The following is a 24530-nucleotide window of genomic DNA, read 5'->3' on the forward strand; positions in this document are numbered from 1 at the left end:
AAAAATAGAAAGAAATTAATCGGACAACTAAAAATACATAGAAAAAAATTAGCCGGGCATGGTGGCACATGCCTGTAGTCCTAGCTACTCGGGAGGCTGAGGCAGGAGGATCACTTGATTCCAGGAGTTTGAGGTTGCTGTGAGCTAGGCTGACGCCACGGCACTCACTCTAGCCAGGGCAACAGAGTGCGATTCTGTCTCAAAAAAAAAAAAAGAATGTATTTTCAAAACCAATATAACATATTCAAGAAAACTGCTTTTAAATATGAATAATTAAACACATCAAATGTCAAGGGAATATTCATTTCCAAAAACTCAAAATATTACCATGACCATAAATTTTCTTGCTATTTATGTAGATTAACACATAGTTTTTTTCTTTTAGAGACCTTTTTTTCATTTCCTGATGAAATTAAACACCAAAATCTTCCATAAAAATATAGATTTTCAGATTACAAATAAGATTTATAATGAGGCGTGATGAACAAAATGAAAATGTTTATTAAAAAACATTACTGACATTGCATATATGGCTTATTATCTTTTTTATCAGCAATTATTGAGCTCTGTGTGTATGACACTAACTATAAAAAAGTATCAGTGGCAACCATTTCCACCAAAAAGCTTATCTAGTTGGGTACAAAGCTAAGTAAAACAAGGTAGGATACATACATAATACTTAATGAGGGATTTAGAGATCAGAAGAAGGAAAATGTTGGGAAGAAAAAGAGACTTAAACTAGAAAATAGAACCAAAGAAGCAGAAGATGGCAGGGTATTCCACACAGAAAGAAGCTATGAACAAAAGCACAGAAGTGGAAATGACAATTCCAGTTGCATGAAATAAAAGCCTGCATAGTTGAAAAGGGGAGAACTGCAATAAGTGCCCCTTAAAGCTTAGGTTAAGGGAGTTTGTCTTCTATGCAGACAGACAATGGGGAACTACTGAAGGTTTAGGACTTCTTATGCTTAAAAAAGAGTTTTATTTACAATAGTAATATATTCAATCATGTGCACTCTACAGTTTATGCAACATGCATGGCTAAAAATCTTTATTCATTTGGGTATTTTCTTACAATTATCTTGCTTTTATTCATCTTACACTACGAAACTCCACAAATTAAAATATGTGTTGCAAATTAAATGATTTCCTAACATTTTATTTTAAAATAAACCTATATGGCTAATAATCTAGGGTATTAATTTATTAAAGCCTTATATGGGAAACAATATGGAATGATGATTAAGAGCTCCAACTGTGGAGTCAGCTGGTTGAAATACCCTCAACAAACTGTGACCCTGAACAACCTAAGCCTCAGTTTTTTCAGATGGTTGCTGTATTAAGAGAAAAATGCAAGCACAAATACATGACATATATTAATAGTAAGGGCTCAATAATGGTAGCTAAAATAATTAAAGAGAATCCAGAAGCCCTATTATCCTAAACTTTAGATAAGAATTCCTTTCACTCAATATTGCCTTCTAACATTAAAACACATACTTGTATTTTGAGCAAAGCCTCAAACACTGGATATACCATTAATCACCCAATTTGACTCCTTGTTACTTAGCATATTTTCTCTTGCAAAATATATTTTTCCAAACATCTAATAATTTATTTCTATTATGATCAGACTTTACCTTACACATTATGCTTCTGAAAATTTTTTACAAGGTAATAATTTGCCTATGTAATCACATTTTCCCAGATCTTGCCATACTATGAAATGATTATCTTGATACTGAGATATAACAATAATCACATATAAGAATCCTAACATTTAATGGAAGAACCATCCTTAATGCTCACTTCATTTTTCTTTGCTGTCCCCAAAAGTTTACTAACACTAAATGATCTTTACCTGAGGTTTCACACTTACAATAATATACATATAGTAAAATATAAGCCAGGCATGGTGGTACATGCTTGTAGTCCCAGCTACTTGAGAGACAGAAGCAGGAAGCAGGAGGATCATGTGAGCCCAGGAGTTCAAGGCCACAGTGAGCTATGATCACGTCACTGTACTGCAATCTGGGCAAAAGAACAAGATCCTGTCTCTTAAGAAAAAAAAAAAGAAAGAAAGAAAAGAAAAAAAGTAAGAAATCATATGTAATTCCTGTTTTTCAGGAAATCATCAAAAATTGTGAATCTGCTATGGATGGATGGTGGTGATGAGCACAATGTCAATGTACTTAATGCCATGAACTATACACTTAAAAATGTTTAAGATGGTAAATTTTGTTATGTGTATTTTACCACAATTTTTTAAAAATAGAAAGAAGTATTAAAAAACTGTGAGTCTGAATTTAAAAAACAAAAAGAAGCTTAAAATAATGTGGTATTGGAATGCTATGCCATTGCTTTACTTGAGAATTGTAGGCAAGATCATAATTTAAAGATAGATATTGAATAAAACTAATGTTGGTTCATCTGAACTTCTGTGAGGGTTCATTTGTACTTATTTTCTACTTTCCACAATTCTTAGTGAAATGTTACCATGTACTTAGTAAATACTTGCTAATTAACTAACATGTAGAAACCAACCATTTATTACTATAACAGATGATGGGCCAGGCATGGCGGCTCATGCCTGTAATCCCAGCACTTTGGAAGGCCAGGGAAGGACTGCTTGAAGCCAGGAGTTCAAGACCAGCCTGGGCAACAGAGTGAGATGTCATCTCTACAAAATATTAAAAAATTAGCAGAGCATAGTGGCATGCCTGTACTCCTACCTATTCAGGAGGCTGAGGCAGGAAGATAACTAGAACCCGGGAATTTTGGGGCCGTGGTGAGCTATGATCCAGCCATTGCACTCCAACCTGTGCGACAGAGTAAGACTCTGCATCAAAAAAAATTTTTTGTTAAAAATACATATATTTAAAAAACAGATGATAGACAAACTGACAGATGGATTATATCCAAGTCCAAATCAAAAACTGTCTTAACTCAGTTATTTAAAAGCCACACTTTTAAATTTAAAAAGAACTCAAACTGATAACATTAATGTCAAATTATATATTTTGAAATTTTAAAATATTTTAAGAACTTTTCTGAATTTAAATCATTGCTCTTCATTCAATGTTTGTTTCATTACAGGCATCTTAAATATGTGAATCAAAGTTCTTTATTTGAACTCTCTCTCTGCCATTTCACATAGCTTCCCATAATCAGAATAAAACCCAAACTATTTTACCAGCCCTATATAAGATTCTATATGATGTACTTTTAGCCTCAATCTCCAACTCTCTTCACTCTATTTCAGGCACATATTCCCTCTAAATGGAAATCTCTCCCCCTGAGAACTTCACAGCATTTGGGATTTCAATTTAATCTTTACCTCCACAGAAAAACCATCCCTTAACCCATATCTATAATAATTTCTTTCTCAGTCACTTCTGCATTACCTGTTGACCACAAGCCAAATGTAGAGGCAAATAGTACCAACCATGTTAATATGAGGCATAATACTACAGGACCCTTCCAATCAGATCCTAGACGAGTAGATCAGGAAATGGGGTCTGAACCCAAGAAGAGCCAATTTATATGCTGCCCAGCAGCCAATATGGTAGCTCAGTAACCAAAGAATTCTGCACAAAACAGAAATATTAACTAGATAAACTAATCAGTGTCCAACTCTCCCTCTCATCCCCCTCACATAGTTTAAATTAGTCAACAGCACCAATTCAGAAGAAGCAGACCTTGAATCACCTAATGTCAAAGGACGACAGCAGAAGTGTTCATCAGAACCACCTATAGAGCTTTAGAAAAAACACACAAGCCTGCAATCCCCATTTCTACAGAAGTCTAACTGATTCAACAGATCTGGTGTGGGGCCCCACAGACTATTCTTACTATATAGCCTTTGGTTGAGAACCACTGCAGGAATAGACTGTTAGAGCTCCCTGGTTCCCTAAATGACTGCCCATTTTCTCACCACACTCTGTCTTCCTGACACCTTGCTAGGCAGCAGTTGGGATTTCTGTGTCCCTTACTCCCATAATAAATCTCTATTGCTTAAGGTAACCTAAATGTATCCCTCTGCTTTCTAACTTCAACAATATATTAATACCTCACTTGCGAGATGAAACATGTATCCAGATGTTAAAAGTACTCACAATACAAATGTTCTTCCTTTCCACTTTTGGCCTAATTTTCTAAAATACTGTAGTATCTATCAAGCTTGTACTCAAAATTCAAATATTTTTACCAAATGAAACCATAAACAAGAACCAAAGGAGAAAAGTATCTGCCTTAAGAAAACTGACATCTAAATCTATATAGGAAATTCACGTATTTTACTCCCAAGGAAGTTCCAGAGAATTCAAGACTTATTTCACTCAATATTCTAACAAATTTTTTCTCCAAACACCAAACCACAGAACTACAGAGTCTTAGTTGAGAGGCAACAACTTCTAAGAAAATGGAAAGAGACAGACTGCTACAAATAGGCACAATGACACCTAAAAGAAATGATAAACACATAAATTTTAAAAAAAAAAACAGACTTTATACATTTGTGAAACCCACAGAATTGGATCATAAAGAATGAACTTAAATGTATGCAAGTTAATCAAACAAAAAAATGTACCAGTATGTCAGGATATCCCAGGATGGAATATATATAGATGATGACAAATGAATCTAACTGTATTATAAATACAGGATACCACCTCACTCAAAGGAGTGGGGGAAAAGGCAGCTATAAAGTTTAGTAACTTTCTAAAATGATGCTTTATGATTAGAAATTTGAAGGCTAAACACACAAAAAACTGTATACAAACCTATAGTTGGTAAATTTCTTTCAGAGGTATATAGGTTAACGATCCTAACCTTGCTTTACATGTATACTGGAGCTGAACAAATGAGTAAATGAATGATGGATGGGAGCCAGGTTTCTCACTGTTGAAGATGGAAGTTACAGATAAGTAAGGGTGAAACACTAATGAATCCTGTGGTACTGAATTAAGAATTAGAGGCTGGACACGGTGGCTTACGCCTGTAATTCTAGCACTCTGGAAGGCCGAGGTGGGCGGATCCTTTGAGCTCAGGAGTTCGAGACCAACCTGAGCAAGAGCGAGACCCCGTCTCTATTAAAAATAGAAAGAAATTGGCCAAACAACTAAAAATAGAAAAAATTAGCCGGGCATGGTGGCACATGCCTATAGCCCCAGCTACCTGGGAGGCTGTGGCAGGAGGATCACTTGAGCCCAGGAGTTTGAGGTTGCTGTGAGCTAGGCTGATGCCACAGCACTCTAGCCCGAGCAACAGAGCCAGACTCTGTCTCAAAAATAAATAAATAAATAAAAATAAAAAAAGAATTAGAGAAATGGATATGAACTCAACTTTAGTTTAATATGTAGAGAGATAGATAGAGAAATAGAGATATTTGTGTACATGAGTTAGCATAAATACATTTCCTGTCTAGACCCACTGATAGGGCTTAGAAGCAGTGATACTCAGTAGCCATAAACACATCAAGTGCCTAAATTTGGTTCTAAATGCTATTTCCCAATAAAAGAAAGCAAGATTCCTTAAAGAAATGGCACATTCTATGACTGGGGCAGGGAAATGAAAGATGAGCTTGGAGCAGCTTGTAGAAAGCAAGGGAGTGCTAAAAAAAATCAAAAGGCTGGAGCATGTCAAGGGGATGCAGGTACCAACCTAAAAACTCTCCCAAAAGCCAAGGCTGAAAAATTTTGAGCAACGAAATAGTATGGGATTGGATTACCTCCCAAAGTACAAAATAAATATACTGATATAAATAAGTGATTGAATAAAAGACTGGGAGGCCGGCAGAAGGACAAATCTTTCTTACAGAAGAACTCAAGTAATATATGTAGATATTTCCCTGTCCAAAAGCATGGGCTGAACTTTAGCAACTCACATCCAAAGAGTAGAATAGGAAAGAGGAAGACAGTAACTTTACAACAGAGAAACCTGGCAAATGCTCACTACCTTAACCAAACGATCAAGGGTTGACGTCACCATGGTTAATACCATGTACCCTCAAAATATGATGAGGCCATTTCACCTCTGTGGTATTCACCCCCAAAACCATTAACCTCAGTCTAAACATGAGAAAAAAGGATCAGACAAACCCAAATTATGGAGCATTCTACAAAATACCCGGGTTTTAACCTTATTTATTTACATACTTATTTTCCACCAGAACTTAGTGTTGCTACCTCTTATACTGATTTTAACAACTTTTTAGATTCACATTTATTCATTTATTAATAGAAAACTTCATATTCCATGAGCAATTTTATATACCAGAAATCCTAAAGTATATGTAATGTTTAACTTAATAATCCAGAACAGTTATTTATGTGAAGTCTTTATTAACAAATATAACTGTTAACTTTATTCATTAAGATATTTACTGAGTAACCAAAATCATCTTCCACGTATTCTTTTCACTCATTCACTCATCTATTTATCTAATAAGTTTTGCAAAATGCTCATTATGTATCAGAACTGTTTCTGGTTATGGGGATACAACAGTAAACAAGGCAGGCAGGTCTACGTTCGCATGGAGCGCATATTCTAGAGGAAGAAAGCAGACAACAAGTAAGGAAACAAATTAAGTAACTTCAAATTGTGGTTAAGTACTATAAGTAAGAAATAAACAGAACTATTTATTTCATTGCTATTCTATGTGCAGAAGAGGGACTACATCCAAACAAATAGACAGGAAAGGCACCTGTAAGTATGTGACACCTGAACTGCAATCTGAAGGACAAGAAGAGAGAATCAAGGAAAGAGGTGCGGGAAGAAATTCTAGGGAGAGAGTAGCAAGTGCAATGGTGGAGAATGACAAAAGATGAGGTAGGATAGACAGGCAAAGACCAGATCACATAGGCTGTAATCAGATGCTTAAGTATTAAATGCAATAAAGAATCATTGAAAGTTTTAGGTAATACAGTCCTATTATCTGATTAACATTTTTTTAGGTTCTCAAACATATACCTGTAAAGTAAGCATACCAAGAAATATAATACAATAATTTACGGCTAACTTTGTCATCATTTAATTTGGAAAACTGATGTCAGACAAATAACATAATAATCTAGTCAGATTAGTTATTCAATCATTCAGGAAGCATTTGGTGAACTCCTGCTTTGTGCCAGACACTGCTCTGGGTGCTGAAAATACAAAGGTGACAATGCTGATGTCACCTTCCACTCTAAGCAAGAAATACAAAAATGATAACGGTGATGTCATCTTCTACTCTGAGCAATCCAGTTTTCTTCCTAAATCCTCAAGGCAGTAGTTCTCTAACTGTGCTGTGTATTAGATCCACTTTGGTGCACGGCAAAAAATGCAAACATCTGGGTCCCGCCTATCAGTAGTTCTGATTCAGTAGGTTTCCAATCATCCTCCACCATGTTTTGAGAAACAGAAGTGGAGGAGGAAATACATCAAAATCACCTATGATTTATAAATTACACTTCCCCATGGTCCTCTCAAGAGTCACGCCAAAATGAACTACTGTAATTAACAGAAGGAGTATGCAGTATGGCACAGGGTGTATTGAGGGTGGGGGACAGAAGTGTGTATGGAAAGAGAGATTAAGATTGATAACCACTATGATGGAGAGTTCTTGGTTTCTTTTTTTTCTTTCTTAATTGCCAAGGAAGAAGGAAGGACTTCTACAGAGAGATTCTCAAAGCGACATCTACAGACTCCTAAGCATCCCCAAGACCCTTTCAGAAGGTCCACCAGATCAAAACTATTTCATAACAACATCATAATAATAATAATACTGAAACATTATTTGCTTCTTTCGCTGAATTGACATTTACCCTGATGGTTGAAAAGTAACATTGGGTAAAACCACTGGTGTCTTATTAGCAGTGGGACCAAACTATAGTAGTACTATAGTAGTCACTATAGTCACTATAGTAGTCACTACATTCTTCATCACCATACAATCATCAAAATTTAAACAAACAGACAAAAGGCCACTTTCACTAAGAATGTCCTTGCTGTAAATATCATATTACACATTAAATCTCAACACTTGAGTGCACTTTTTAATATGTGCACTGAAGTGGGAAGACGACTGTCTCAAGGAAAAGCATTTTTAGACAGAGTTTCAAGCTGAACTAGCCATTTTCTTTTTTTTTGGAGACAGAGTCTCGCTCTGTTGCTCGGGCTAGAGTGCCATGGTGTCAGCCTAGCTCACAGCAACCTCAAACTCCTGGGCTTACGTAATCCTTCTGCCTCAGCCTCCCAAGTAGCTGGGACTACAGGAATGTGCCACCATGCCCGGGTAATTTTTTCTATATATTTTTAGTTGTCCAGATAATTTCTTTCTATTTTTAATAGAGACGGGGTCTCACTCTTGTTCAGGCTGGTCTCGAACTCCTGACCTCAAGTGATCCTCCTGCCTTGGCCTCCCAGTAAACTGGCTGTTTTTTAATAGAATACCATTTCTCTTGAAAGAATGACTGACGAATGATGGTTACTTAATCTTAGGTATTTGGAAGATATTTCCTTGAAAATGAACAGTGGGCCTGTCACATCAAGGAAAACTACTGACAATATTTAAGCTTTGAAAAAATCAGAATTTTGCAAAACTTGTTTCTACCACTATGGGCTTTTAACAGCTTCCCCAGTCAAAAAGACTTTTCTGATGAGAATGGTGATGATATTAACAGGTGTGATTCTTTGACAATGAATAATGAAATGTGTAAACATTTGGAAGATCTGCATAACCCGAGGAACAAATATTTTCCAAATGACTAATGCATGGTGTTAAAAAATCCTGCATAAAAAAAAGATCCATTCAGGCCGGCCCGGTGGCTCACGCCTATAATCCTAGCACTCTGGGAGGCCGAGGCAGGAGGATCACTCAAAGTCAGGAGTTCAAGACCAGCCTGAGCTAGAGTGAGACCCCCGTCTCTACTAAAAATAGAAAGAAATTAGCTGGACAACTAAAAATATATAGAAGAAATTAGCCGGGCATGGTGGTGCATGCCTGTAGTCCCAGCTACTCAGGAGGCTGAGGCAGGAGGATCACTTGAGCCTAGGAGTTTGAGGTTGCTGTGAGCTAGGCTGATGCCACTCTAGCCCAGGCAACAGAGCCAGACTCTGTCTCCAAAAAAAAAAAGATCCATTCAAAGTGGAGGGCAGATCACTAGATTCACAGATGTTAATGAAAACAGAATATGAACACTTAACTGCTATGGTTTCATATTCCACACTGCAATTAATCTTCAAGAAACTACATTTAAGAATATACCATATTGATCGTGTTGACAGTTTCACAGGTATATTAAACATGTGCAACTTATTGTATATCAACTATATCTCAATAAAATGATTTTTAAAAAATCACTGGTTGAGTTTCAGTGTAGCAACAAAGAAGAATATCCATTTTTAACCTGAAAAGTCTACTAAAATATTCTGCCCTTTTCCAAATTCTCATCTGTGTGAGGCCAGATTTTTTTCATATGCTTCAAGCAAAACAACATATCATAACAAAGTAAATGCAGTAGCAGATATGAGAATTCAGCTTTTTTCTATTAAGCAAGATACTAAAGATATTGGCAAAAATTCTACTCTTATTTTTCTTGTTTTGGAAGATAGTTATTATTTTCACTAAAAATGTCATTTATAACATGTAATGGGTTTAATATATTTTTCTTTAGAGACAGGGTCTCACTCTGTCACCCAGGCTGGAGTGCAGTGGCATAATCATAGCTCACTGTACTTCTGAATGCCTGGGCTCAAGTAATCCTCCCACCTCTGCCTCCCGAGTAGCTAGGACTATTAGGGACGTACCACCATGTCCAGCTACTTTGTTTTATTTTTTGTAAAGATGGAGTCTTGCTATGTTGCCCAAGCTGGTTTCAAACTCCTGGCCTCAAGTGATTTTACCATCTCAAACACCCAAAGGGCTGGGATTACAGGTGTGAACCACCACACCAAGCCTATTATTGTAATTTTTAAATAAAAGTAAATTTTTTTTAAAGTTTCTCAGTTCTAGTTTCCAATTTAATAATTACTGATATATAACCCGCATAAATACTCTTTAGGGGTATCAATAATTTTGAAGAGGGCCAGGCGCAGTGGCTCATGCCCGTAATCCCAGCACTTTGGGAGGCCGAAGCAGGATGAACACTTGAGGCCAGGAGTTCAAGACTAGCCTGGGCAACAAAGTGAGACCCTTTCTCTACAAAAAATTTAGTGGGGCATGGTGGCACATGCCTATAGTCCTAACTACTCAGAAGGCTGAGGCAGGGGGATCACTTGAGCCCAGGGTTTGAGGCTGCAGTGAGTGATGATGGTACCACTGTACTCCACACAGAATAAGACCCTGTCTCAAAAAAAGGGAAAAGAAAAAGATAAAAAAGAATTTTGAAAAGTATAAAGAGATTCTGAGACTGACAAGTTTGAAAACAACTGTTAGAGATCAAATGACATGTTATTTATCTATGCAATTCTGGATCACCTTACTGAATGCATTCATCATAACTATCTTCCTCTGAGGAACCAGAATAAGGAATGACACAAAAAGGGGTATTATAGGCAAAAAAAATGACTATGTTATAATAAGAAAAGACCTTCAATTATTAAATGTGTTAAATACAAAAAGACAAAGTACAAAACAATTATATAATAAGCTACTATTTGCTGGAAAAAGAAATGATGACATTCACATGTGTTTATATATGTATAAACAAACTCTGGACAGACACTAAAGAAATTGATAAAAGCAACTCCCTATAAGGGCAGGGGAATATGCAATACATAAGGATGGTACAGAAATGAGACTTCTCAATGACCATCTCTGATTTTTAAAACATAGGAATGTATTCAAAATTTTTCAATTTAAAATTTAATTTAAAAGAAAATAGTCCTAAACCAGTATTAAGCCATAATTCAAACGTATTTTCAATTTCTAAGTTGCTGTAATATCAGAAAAACTCAGAAAATCTTACTTTTTACTGGCTCTGAGGCAAAACATTGTTGCCAGCTACTAAATACACATGCCAGAAGAGTAAGCACCGGTCAATCTGATTTCTAAGAAATGAGTTTTTAAATCTATAAATAAATCTGTCATCTGAAAAAACAAAATAATAATGAGTAATAACTTTATTATTAATAAAGAATAAGAAATAAGAAAACAGGTAAAACCAGCAATTAACTCCTCTTTTGAGCCTTCAGTCACAAGTAGCTTAACCTTTGACGGTTTGCATCTCAGATGAGAATTCTATAATACAGAACAGTTCTCAAATTTTTCTTAAGACTAGGAGCTTAATAAAAATTCTTAAATTACTTCTGTCACCCTTCCTAAAAGTCTGACACAAAAAGGAACATTTCTTTCCATATGATTAGTAGCTCTCCATAATTTCTAACAGAGTTCTAAAGCCAATATCCTAGATCAGGGTTGAACAAACAGCCCACAGGCCAAATCTGGTTCACCACCTTTTATTGTAAATCAAGTTTTACCGAAGCACAGCCACACTTATTTATTTACATAAATAAATACTATAGCTGCTTTCACAATCCAAGGGCAGATTTGACTAGCTGCAATGACATAGATCACATGGCCACAAAGCCTAACATATTCATCATCTGATCCTTTACAGAAAAAACTTGAGACCTCTGTACAGGTTATTAATTTGAACTGAAGATAAGATGCAAACTCCACTACAGGGAGATCTTATCACTCCTTAGTGTAGAAATTATACCTTGTTTAGAGAGTCACACTAGACTTTCCCACTCACTGTTCAGTCCTGGCTTATCAAAATTAAATTTTCCTTTAATCAAGAAAACAATAGCAAGAAATAACAGGAGGCAGCAAGAAGACAAGTTACGTTTCCCTAGAAAAATTCCAGGCTCCACTCATGATACTACCTCATCTCTAGGAAATAAAAAGAATGGTATTGGCCAAGCGTGGTATCTCACACCTGTAATCCTAGCACCCAGGGAGGCCAAGGTGGGAGGATCGCTTCAGCTCAAGAGTGGAGACCAGCCTGAGCAAGAGCGAGACCCCACTCCACAATAAATAGAAAAATTAGCTGGGTGTCGTGGCACACGCCTATAATCCCAGTCATCTGGGAGGCTGAGGCAGGAGGATCACTTGAGCCCAAGAGGTTGAGGCTGCAGTGAGCTATAATGTTGCCACTGCACTCTAGCCAGGCTGACAGAATGAGACTCTGTCTCAAAAAAAAAAAAAAAAGAAATTAAGTTCATAAGCAAAAAGACCCAAGAAATTTCTGAAACACAAGAGAAATGATAGTAACTCATATTAAAAATTATGAAACTACTATAATCAAAACTATGTTAACTGACCCAAGAATAAATTGATGGAACCAAACAAGCTGTCTAGAAATAGACACAAAAATATAAAGGTATTCAGTATAATTATAAAGGAATAATTTCATATTGTGAGGGAAGATGGATTATATAATAATTATGACAATAAGTAAACATGGGTTCATATTTCAAATCTCCTAATAAATTTCAAATGAATAAAAGACTGAAATGTAAAAAGTGAATTAATGAAATAATTAGAAGCATCTGTAGAGAATTAAGTGGTGAACACCTAAGTATGTCCAAAAAAAAAAAGAAACCATGGAAGAAACAATTAATTAAACAACATATTTTAAAACTTTTAGTATGTATGGAAAAGCATGCCTAACAAAATCAAAAGTCAAATGAGAAACTGAGGGAAAATATTTTCAACTAATACCACACAGAAAGAGCTGGTTTTTCTATATATAGAACCCCTATAAATCAATTACAAATACACACATACACAACAGAAAAACAAGAGTACATAAAGAAGCAATTCACACAGAAATAAAAATAAGATATGAAAATATGCTCAACCTGATTCATGCTAAGAAAAATAGACATTAAAACTATAGTGACATAAATTCTATTTCTAGGCATGAGGAAATAACAGGTTTAAACTTACCCTACATTCATTTACAACTACAAAACCAGACAAAAAAATATATATTAATATATAAGGCTTGTTTTTAGACATTAGACCACATGAACAACAGGACTGTAGAAAAGGAAATAAACAAAGTGAGACTTAAAATTACCCACAACTCTGCCAGAAGACAACTTACAAACTATCACCCAGAGAGGAGGAACACAGACCTCCATCAGGTCACTAAGATTCGCCTCAATGGAGTTTAGGGAGGCTGGGCGGCTAGAATTTGCAGGTCAGAGCTCTGGAGAAGTGGAAGCCAAACAAGAAAGAACTCCAGAAATCTACAAAGGGGTCCACTTGGGTTATTGGCTTAACACCAACTTCTAAATGCAAGGGTAAAACCTACAAAGCCAGACAAAGAAAAACTTCTGAGGAAAGAACAACTCCTAGAGCTCAGAGGTAAGTCACTGGAGCTACCAACAACCAGAGTGGAGATATCTAATTGATTATATGGGGTATTCAGAACAGATTCCAAAAGAGTAATGCTTTAATGATAGAACTACATTTGTCTTTAAGTAAAGGCAAAATTCTCCTAAAAAAAAGTAAAATAAGTAAAAAAAATGATAAAAATGATCCATATGTAATGCTGTCTGTCAGGAATAAACTCAATACTCTTTAAATGAATACACCACAAATACCAGTACTCAAGGAAGTAAAATTCACAATGTCTGGTATCCAATAAAAAAATTGATAGAAGAAGAAAAACACGGCCCATAAACAGGAAGAAAAACAATTCATTATACCTAGATTCAGAAATTATAAAGATAACAGAATTACCAGAAAAAGACAAACGGCTATTGTAAAAACACTCATTATGTTCAAAAATTTAAATAACATGAATATATGAAAATAAATAAAAGAGAATCAAATGGAATATGTAGAGATGAAAATTATAAAATCTGAAATCAAATTTCACTGATGGAATTAAAAGCAAAATTAGATACTGCAGAAGAAAAGATCAGTGAACTTGAAGACAAAGTAAATTACCCAAAAGGTAGCATGGAAAAAAGGGGGGAAAAAATTCTCAGTGAATTCTAGGATAATATTAAGCTATGTAACATATGTAACTGGAGTCTCAGAAAAAGAAAGAAGGTGAAAAGAAAAAACACTTGATGAAAAGTTTCCACATTTGCTGAAAACTATAACTCACACATCCAAGAACCTTAGAATCCCCGAAAAGGATAAAGTCAAAGAAAACTATTCAAAGACACATGATAAGAAAATGGTAATAACCAAAACATTTCAAACCAATCAGAAGAAAAAATATACATTATATTCACATGAACAAATATTTTAAAAAATCAGACTCAGAAGCTATGCAAGCCAAAATAGAATTGATAAAGCACTAAAAGAAATGATGTCAACATACTCACCAAATTCAATATCCACCAGACTGTCTTTCAATAAAGACGGACATACATAATAGTCAATTCATCAAGAAAATATAATCCCAAATATGTACACCAAATAACAGATTCAAAATACATGAAACAATGAATCAAGAAAACCAAAGGAGGCCAGGCACGGTGGCTGATGCCTGTAATCCTAGCACTCTGGAAGGCCTAGGACGAGGATCACTTGAGCTCAGGAGTTTGAGACCAGCCTGAACAAGAATGAGATCCATCTCTACTAAAAACAGAAAAATTAGCCAGGCATGGTGGTGCATTCCGGTAGTCCCAGCTACTCAGGACGCTGAGACAGGAGGATCGCTTGAGAAGCCCAGGGAGTTTGAGGTTGCAGTTAGCTACAATTACACCACTGCACTCTAGCCCCGGTGACAGAGCAAGATCCTGTCAGGAAAGAAAAAAAAAAACTAAAAGAAAAAAATAGACAAATCCATAATTATAGTAGGAAATTTCAACACTGCTCTTAGGAATTGATAGAAATTTTGAAAAGAAAAACAATAGGAATGCAGGAGATTTACATATAATATTCTAACTTAATCTAATTCATAGTTGTAGAGCATTCCACCCCACAACTACAGAAAACACACATTATTTTCTTTTTTTTTTTTTTTTTTTATTAACACACATTATTTTCAATGAACATGGAACATTCACCAAGACAGACCACGTAATAAGCCAGCAAGTCTACTGTGACTTGTCAGGGCCCAAGGGTTTGACCACAAATCCTTTCTGCAAAAGGCATCTCTAGGGGCTACTGTTTCTCAAACTACTTTAGGAAAAGCTACCCATCCATTTTCAACATCTCTTTCTCTCTCTCCTCCTGTGACTAACAAAATAAGAGAATCAATAAAAATTTTCTTTCCTTACCACCAGTCAGAATTTGTCACTCTTATGAAGTACACACAAAAGTCCTAAAGCAAGAACAAGCTTAACATATTTGGGGAAGAGCAAAGAGGCCAGAAAGGCTGGGACAGTATAAGTGAAAGAAAAAATGATAGAAAAAATCAGAAAGTTGGCTCGGCGAGGTGGCTCACACCTGTAATCCCAGCACTCTGGGAGGCTGAGGAAGGAGGATCACTTGAGCTCAGGAGTTTGAGACCAGCCTGAGCAAAAGTGAGACCCCCATCTCTGTACAAAATAGAAAAAAAATTAGCCGGGCATGGTAGGGCATGCCTGTAGTCCCAGCTACTCAGAAGGCTGAGGAAGGAGGATAGCTTGAGCCAAGGAGTTTGAGATTGCAGTGAACTATGATGACACCACTGCCCTCTAGCCAAGGCAACGAAGTAAGACTCCATCTCAAAAAAAAAAAAAATCTAGATTAGATCATGTCATCAACTGCTCAAAACCTGCCAATGGCTATTTCACTCAAGTAAAAGTCCTTTCAATGGCCTTTAAGACCTATATCATCTGACCACAACTCCTTTATGTCCACGCTCCAGCCACTTACTCTTAACTCCTATCGTACTATTAATACTTTGCTCCAGTTCCCATCCATTCCACCTTCAGTGGCCTTATATTCCACGCTTCATATTCCAGGCCTGCTGTGGCCTCAGAACCTTTGAATTTGCTGTACTCTCCACCTAAAATTATGTAGCTCCAGATTATATGTAAGGATCGTTCTTTCACCTACTTCAAATTTTTACTCAAATGTCTTCTCAGTGAAGTCTTCCCTTTCCATGCTATTTAATATTGCAAACTCCGCCCACCCCCAGCCTTTAACATTCCCTATGCACAAGTTCTGCTTTGTTTTATCCATAGTACCTTCCTCTATCTAGCATACTATATATTTTACTTAATTATTTATTTATTATCTGTCTCCCCTAAGTAAAGTGTAAACTAAGAATTTTTGTCTGTTTTATCCCTTGCTATACATCTAGTCCCTAAAACAATACCTTTCACATAGAACTCAATTTGTTCAATATCGAATCACTGTATGTTAAATAAAACTTCTTCAGAAGTGCCAAATTTTGTTAGGTCCAATTCAAATGCTAGAACTAGTCTAATTAAAATATACCAATTATTTTATAATATAACTTGAATATGAATATTCAAAATTCATAAGTTTTTAATTATGCTTTTATTATTTTATAATCTAGGCTATTACTTGACAATTATAAAGATGCTTACTAATTTCAAATAGTTCAACTTCTTATTTATTCTGGCATTACTATAAATAGAAAGAACAGTAGGCTTCAAGCCAGAAGTCCTGGGTTCAAATCATAGCTCTATCATTTACTAGCAGTATGACTCAAGCAATGAAGCCTCTTCCAAGTCTTAGTTTCTCATCTATAAAATGGCAAGGTAGGAGTGGATTAAAGACCTTCCTGCCTTACCTATCCTATGCCTAATCATAGTATTACTGTGAAAATGAAAAATATATGAGAAAATGTTCTATAAGCCAAAGATGATATACAATCATTAGACAGTATGGACATGAGTTAAATGTCCATACTGTAGTTTGGGAAAAACCTGAAATGGGACACAAAAAGTTCAATGTCTGGGGCAGCATATCTCACCATACTTCCCTGACCCTAACATAAAATCTAGTTTTAGAGTCAGACTGGTTCTTCAACTAACTTGTTATACCTTAAACGAGTTACTCAACCTCTGTGAGTCATCCTTTCCACATCCATAAATGGAGATAATACCAACCTGGTAGGGTCCTTCTGAGAATCAGAGATTATATACATACACACGAAATGTACCCATGAAACAAACTTAATAAAAGACATGTTTAATTTTTTGTTATTTTCATCTTCTTTCAAATGGACAAAAACCCCAAAGCAGACAATACAAACTACACCATGGAGATAGGGAAGGAGATGATTTGGACTTGGAAATGCATGTGGAAGGACAAGAAAGAAAACTGAGAACTAGAAATAACAAGCAATACTATCAACAGTTTGCCTATTAAGTTTATTTTCCTTCTTGCCTTTCTCCAAGGTAAAATAGGATGTGCAAAGAAGAATCAGCACACAGAAAACTGTATTTCGTAACCTAAAAGAGTACACTTTAAAACTAAATTTTATTATATAGTCTCCTCAAAGAAAAATAATATTAGTCAGTTTTTCGGTTTCTCACACACCAAGATATTTTATTTTGACACTCCAGAACTTAAGGTACATCCCAAAAAAAAGAAGATGTGATTTTCCAACTATAGGAATAATTTTATTAAATGTTTAGAAACACAGGTGAATGAATGAAAACAACTTCACAGGCAAAGCTGCATTTAAGATACATATTATACAAACACTTCAAGAATGCTCTTTGAAGGCCCGGTGCAGTGGCTCACGCCTGTAATCCTAGCACTTTGGGAGGCCAAGGCAGACGCAAGAGGATTGCTTGAGGTCAGGAGTTCGAGACCAGCCTGACCAGCCTGAGCAAGAGCAAGACCCACCTCTACAAATAATAGAAAAATTAGCTGGGCGTGGTGGCCAGTACCTGTAGTCCCAGCTATTCAGAAAGCTAAGGCAGGATGATTGCTTGAGCCCAGGAGTTCGAGGTTGCGGTGAGCTATGATTTTGACACTTCACTCTAGGTCAAGCAACAGAGCAAACCCTGTCTCCAAAAAAAAAAAAAAAAAAAAGAATGTTCTTCGTATCATTAGACTTTGGTATTTTCCGATTCCATATGACACCAGAGATTATGGCACACACCATCAATATAACAACCATTTTCCAGGGGAAAAAACAATCCTCTATATTAAATATACACTTAGATACAAAATATACCAATTTCAGGAAACATTAAAATGTAATGTATCCTTCTGGGATTCTGAAAATGTTCTATTTCCTTTTGTTTTTTTCTCCTTTTTAAGAGACAGAGTCTTCCTCTGTCACGAAGGCGAGATGAAGTGTCACAATCATAGCTCACTGCGGCCTCGAACCCCCAGGCTCAAGCAATCCTCCTGCATCAGCCTCCCTAGTAGATAAGACTACAGGCAGGCACCACCAAGCCTGGCTGATTTTTTTAATTTTTTGTAGCAACAAGGTCTGGCTATGTCGCCCAGGCTGGTCTCAAACTCGTGGACTTAAGCCATCCTCCCACCCCAGCCTCCAAAAGTGCTGGGATTATAGGCATGAGCCAGCTCACCTGGCCAATGTTCTATTTCTTAACCTAGGAGCTGGTTACATAGGGTATATTAAATCTGTGAATATTCACCAAAGCATACACTTGATTTGTATTCTTTTTCTATATATATGTTTACTTTAAAAATTTAATGTAATGTACTGCTACTTCACATATATAACATACACACGCTGCAATCAACCAGATCAATTATAAATCTAAATGTGATAGGTAAAAAAATACAGTTCTTAGGAATAAAACCGAGGAGAGTAACTTCATGACATTGAGGTAGGTAGAGATTTCATAAGCAGGAAACCAAGGAAAGCACTAATCAATTGATGTACTGGACTTCTTTGAAATTAAGAACCTTAACTTACCAAGGCATCAAGATTCTGAAAGGGCCATCCATAGGGTAGAAGATATTTGCAATACATAAACTTTGCAAAGAAATATTTGCAGATATTTGTATTTATTTGCAAAAATGAACTTAATCTAACAAAAAACTGTATCCAGGATATATAAAGAACTATAAATCAATATGAAAAAAGTAAATAGCCCAATAGAAAAAAAGGACAAAAGTTTAACAGACACTTCACAAGAGCAGAAGTCCAATGGCCAATAAATGGCCAATAAACATGGGGTCCCTAACCTGAAAAAATGTTCAACTTCAATAGTCATCAGGAAAAAACAAATTAAAACTACACTGCAGTATCACTACATACCCTTCCAGAATAACTAAAAAGACTGACAGTACCCAGTATTGGCAAATATGGGAAGCAACTAGAGCTCTTATACACTGCTGGTGGGGGTGTAAATTTGTAAAACCACCTTGCACAACTTTAGCAGAAACTACCAAAACTTATACGCATAAGCCATGACCTAATAATTCCATCCCAAGGTATATACCCAACAAAAATCACATATATATTCACCAAAAAAAGCATAGAAATGTTCACAGCAGCAAAAAAAAAATTTCCATCAACAGAATAAACTGTATTCACACAACAGCAAACAGCAATGAGAATAAACAAAGTACAACACAACATGGATTAATCTTACAAATGTAATGTTAAGCAAAAGAAGCTCAAAGAATACATACTATATCACTCTACTGATACAGAATTCAAAAATAGACAAAACTTTTCTACAGTGTTAGAATACAAGGAACACAGGGCAAAGGGAGGAGGAGCGTTTGTTGGGAGTTCCAGTACTGATGTTTCTTGAGCTGGGTGCCCATCACCTGAATGTGCTTATTCATCTAGCTGTACACACTTCTATATGTATGTCATACTTCTCTAAAAATCTTGCATTCACTGGATCCTTAACTGGTAGATCAGGATTTCTAATCCTTTCCTGCTACAACAATCTTCATCTTATACTATGCTCAGAGACTTGATTGGCAGCAGTCCTACAACAGCCCTACTGCTCTTCAAGATTTAAACATCAGTATCTCCATCCATATAATACCAATACCCACCACATGCTAATTACCTACTATACGCCAACCACTTTAACATTTGTTTATTTAAATACTTACTGAATATCTACCATGTACAAAATCTGTGCTGAGTACTTAGAGTACAAAAAATGAGTAAGACATGGTCCCTGGCTTCAAGGAGTTCATAAGACCACATATACAGTTAACAAGGTAAATGTATAAAGATATGCACAGGATATTATGGGAGCACAAAGGAACTTCAAAAACTGCCTGGAGAAGGCAATGCATCAGGGTAGGTTTCTTGGAGGTATTAACACCTGAGTCTTTAAAAGATGAGTAGGAACCATCCTGGTAAAGAACATTTCAAGAGAGGGAAGTTTGAGCAAAAGTACAATGATAAGAAACAGCACGATGTATTTAAAGAAACAATGAACAGCTGTTAGATGTTACTTAAAGGCGGTAAAACCAAGAACTAAGATGGGGTAGGGGGAAGGTGCCGTAGAGATAAGAAGGTGCCAAGTCAAGAAAGGACTTAGACCTTATCCAAGAGGCAAGATGGATCAGTGAGGAAATAATCAAAGGAATAATGGGGTCAACAGATTATTCAGGCATCAGCAGAGAGGACAGACTTAAGGGGATAAGGCTGGCAGAAAGAAGTCCAGTTAGGAGACAGCTGTGATGGTCCTGACAGAAGATGATAAGGGCATGAAATAATGAAATGAAAGCTGTAACAAATCTGGAAAAAACAGACTAGATACATCATGCTGCTGGTCCACAGATCATACTTTGAGAACCATTAACCTACACTAGGTGTCAGAAAATTTTTTCTATAAAGGCCAAATAGTAAATATTTCAGACTTTATGTGCCACACATGGTCTCTACTGTATTTGGTTTTGTTTGCTTTTTAAACAACGTTTTAAAAATTAAAAACTACTCTTAGCCAGTAGACCTTATCAAAAAAAAAAAAAAAAAAAAAAAGGCTGCAGGCTGTATTTAGGCTATGGGCCATAGTTAGTTTGCTGATCCCCGCTGCACACCACCAGTAAAGAAGTGAGGATTAACCTTCCTATGAGATTAATTTTCCTAAAATGCTACTTGCATCACATTATCAGTTGCCTACTCAGAAACCTACATTGGTCCTCGATGCCTAAGTCCAATCACTATGCTGCCTAGCATTCATAGGCATCTATACTCTAGCACCAGCCCACTACTCCAGACTCATGAACTACATCCTTGTGACCCACCCTTCCATCATTATTAAATTGAACTACTTACATGTACCAGCTTCTATATCTTTGTGGTGTTTCCCAATCCAGTGTTCTTTCCTACTGCTCCAAACCTACTCAAATATCCTTCCTTCAAAGCACAATTCAAATCCTACCTCAAAATGATTCCATCCTCCTCAGAAATCCTAAAAGCACTATCTCAACTTACACTTATTTGCTGTTTTGAGTTATTACTTCAAATAAACTGAAAATTCCTTGAGGGCAAACAACAATTTATACTACTGTCTATCAGTGGATCTAGTATGTAACAAGGGGTAAATAAAATGAAGATGTGTGTGTACATATGTACATATTACAAAAATTACATGTTACATATGTGATATCTGCATATGTACACACATGCTTTTTTCCTAAAATAACTAGATAACTGAAAGCAAATGTGATTTCACCCTTATTTGTATCAGTAATTAAACACTTTGATTCTATGGACACAACCTGAATGCTTGTAGAAACCACAGAATGACAATCCACAAACACAGCTAGTTTACTAGAGAAACAATAACACAAGCAGAACTTTCCCAATGTTATCAGTATAGGTATACTGGCATAATATTAAAGACAGAAGTTCCCAAATCAATTCGAAGTTAACTTACCTACAGTTTTACTTCATTTATTTTTTAAAATACAAAAGAAGCTTTTACAACTAAATTGCTTTAAATTCACCCTCAATTATTACTCAAGTTTAAAAAGTTACACACACACACCCCCCAAAAAGTCACGTATATGGTCTTAATTTTAGTAAGGTTCTCCACCACAATTCATATCACCAAAAATGGCATTATTGATTTCACTCAGAATTTAGGGAAATAAGAATACATTTAAATTTTTTAAGAAAATAATCCATTTTAGTTCACAGTTGATAAATATGATCACAGAATTTTTTCAGCTGGATTAAAGGAGTCATCTTATATTTGAGAAGATATACTTAAGACTTTCCAAGTCCAAAGTGTAAGCTATGCCCTATTTTATCACCCAATGTTCAAGAATGTTCAACAATCTGTAAAAATTCCTCCAGAATCACTTGCCCACGTTCCATTGCAAACTACAACAAAAGTTTAAAACACATACAGAAAAGTATAGAAAACCAAAATGGACAAACCAAAAAATGGCCATTAAAGTCAAACCTAAAATTTTTTTAACTTTTTAATTCTTCAAAGCGCATGGAAGAAAAAGTTTAGTTATTTACAACGCTGAAAAGGCCATCACTCATTGATAACTAACATTAATAATGCACTGATAAGAGGACAAATCCAGGAGCCAGGGACTCGCATTTCCCAATTCCTGTCCTGCCACTGGCTTAGTATAATGAGTCTTGGGCACATCACTCAACTTCTCTAGTTTCCCCATATGTTTAACAAGAATAGCTTAACTGACATTCTCAGGTTGTGAGAACTGATAAAATGTTTATGAAGTACTTTAGGACCACGAAGGGAAGCCAGTGTAACCATAAAATGTCATATGCTTAATGCAAAACTACAACTACCTGTTAGCTATAGCTGCAAATCCAATCATCACAATTCTTTTGTGTCTTAACACAGCAAATCTTTACTGAGTCAGTAAGGTGCAAGTATTTAATAAGCTAGTTTAAGTAACCTCAGAGAAATTTATTTTCTCCCAAATCTTTTTTTTCCTCACAAACCATGTCACTATCCAACCCAATTATTTGCAAAGGGAAAGACGATCCGATTCCCATTAAGTTAGGTCTAGTTATTGACAAGCTAACACCAAATGACTGAAGAGTATTAGGAATCACGGTGGAACTTTCCTTGTTAACATACCAGAAATGGGACTCCCGAAAATAATCCCAAAAAACAGGCATTCTAACAAGAGCTTTATTAAAGGGAAAATCCCTACACTCTCTTACATAAAGAACTCTAAAATGTTTTCAGACCCTGGAGACAGAAGACTAAATTCGCTCGAAGCCTGAAGTAATTCGTTGGGTAGTTCCACCACCTGCTTGGTGTTGAGCGACTAGAGACTGAGGAGGCTGCTCAGGAAAAGTGCTGATGCCATCTCCAGCTGCCCCTTTCGTGAATGACAGTAACAATGCAAACACTGACAAAAGAGCTGGGAGGCCACCCAAAGCCCCTGATTAGCAGTGCTTCTACTCTAGCCCCAACAGACAAGGCGAAAAATCCCTGAAAGGCCCTCATCTGACAGCTCTTCCATGCAGAGACCTTGTCTCTAGTCTAGTAACGTGAAAAAAGTACTACCCTTCACTCCTTCCAAGAGAGCGGAGCACCTTAAAGGTGAGGGAAAACGCTGCCTGTCTTTCCAAAGTGCCAGAGGCAAAAGACGGGAAGACTTCCTCCTGGGCTCTGAGCGAGGAGGCTCGCTGGGCAGCCAGAGAAAACTCGCTCTGGGCGAGGGCGCCCCTCTGACCGCCGGCAGGGAGGGCAGGGAAACGGAGAGAAAAGGAAAGCGTGTCCCCCACTTGGCAAGAGGACAGAGGGTCGCTGCCCAGCCGTGTGGGGAAGCGGGGCTTGGCGCCGGGCACCCCGTCCTTCCCGGGGATGGCAGCGGCCGGCGCCCCGCTTCCCGCGAGCCGGAGGAGACGACAAGTAGACTCGGGTCCGGGAGCACCGGGAGCACGTTCTCTCCTCCAGCCTGGTCCCGAGGGAGGGCGCAGGCTGCCGAGGCGGCAACTCTCCCTCTCGCCCAACTCCGGCGAGCGTGAGGCCGGCCGGCCGCCGGCTGCTGGCGCGGGCTGCCAGCCGCCCGGGTGGGGGAGGCGACGAGGCCGTCCTCGGCCCGCTCCCTCCGCACGCGGTCCGCTCCCAGCGGCCCGTCCGCGCCCTCGTCCCCGCCCGCCGCCGCCGCGGAGCCGGGCCGCCGACCTCGGCCGGCCGGGCGCGGGGCCAGGCGGCGGCGGCGGGCGGGCGGGCGGCCTGGGGCCCTACCTGAGGCTGTGTACCAGCTCCCGGCGTGACTGGCTTCCCGGCAGACCACTCGGTTGGACATCTTGGTGCCTGTGCCGCCTATGGTGCACGAGGATGAATGAGGAGGCGGCGGCGGCGACGGCGGCAGGAGCGGCTCCGCGAGGGGACGAGACACCGCGGGCCCAGCCCAGGAGGAGGCGGCAGCGGGGAGGGGATCGGCCCGGCCCAGGAGGAGGAGGAAGAGGAGGCGGCGGCCCAAGAGGAGGAGGAGATGGCAGCCGGGGCGGTGGCGGCGGCAGCAACAATCACCACAAACTCCGGTGACCGCCGGAAAATGGGGCCCACAGCGGCCTCACCGAAGCCCGGAAAGCCCTGGCCCCGGCCCCCGGAGTCGCCGCTACTCCCCAGCCGGGGCTGGTTTCGCCGAGCCGCCCCCACGGCCCCCTCCCCTCCCAGTTGGCCTCCCGGAGCCACCGCCGGTGACCCCACCCCCG

At 37.9% G+C, this 24530-nt stretch overlaps 1 protein-coding gene across 2 annotated transcripts in view; it reads right to left on the minus strand.

The window, feature by feature from the left end:
* MEMO1 (mediator of cell motility 1) overlaps positions 1–24530 on the minus strand; it is a 116479-nt gene extending 91949 nt beyond the window's left edge. The window contains exon 1 of one of the 2 annotated variants that reach the window (XM_012652547.1): positions 24058–24530. In XM_012652547.1, the coding sequence (XP_012508001.1) occupies positions 24058–24118 (61 nt within the window). In that variant the 5' untranslated portion in view covers positions 24119–24530. The remainder of the gene's footprint in view (positions 1–24057) is intronic. The other variant, XM_012652549.1, reaches the window with a different exon arrangement.

This window comes from Propithecus coquereli, unplaced genomic scaffold, assembly GCF_000956105.1.
Source record: "Propithecus coquereli isolate 6110/MARCELLA unplaced genomic scaffold, Pcoq_1.0 Scaffold39, whole genome shotgun sequence".
NCBI lineage: Eukaryota > Metazoa > Chordata > Mammalia > Primates > Indriidae > Propithecus > Propithecus coquereli.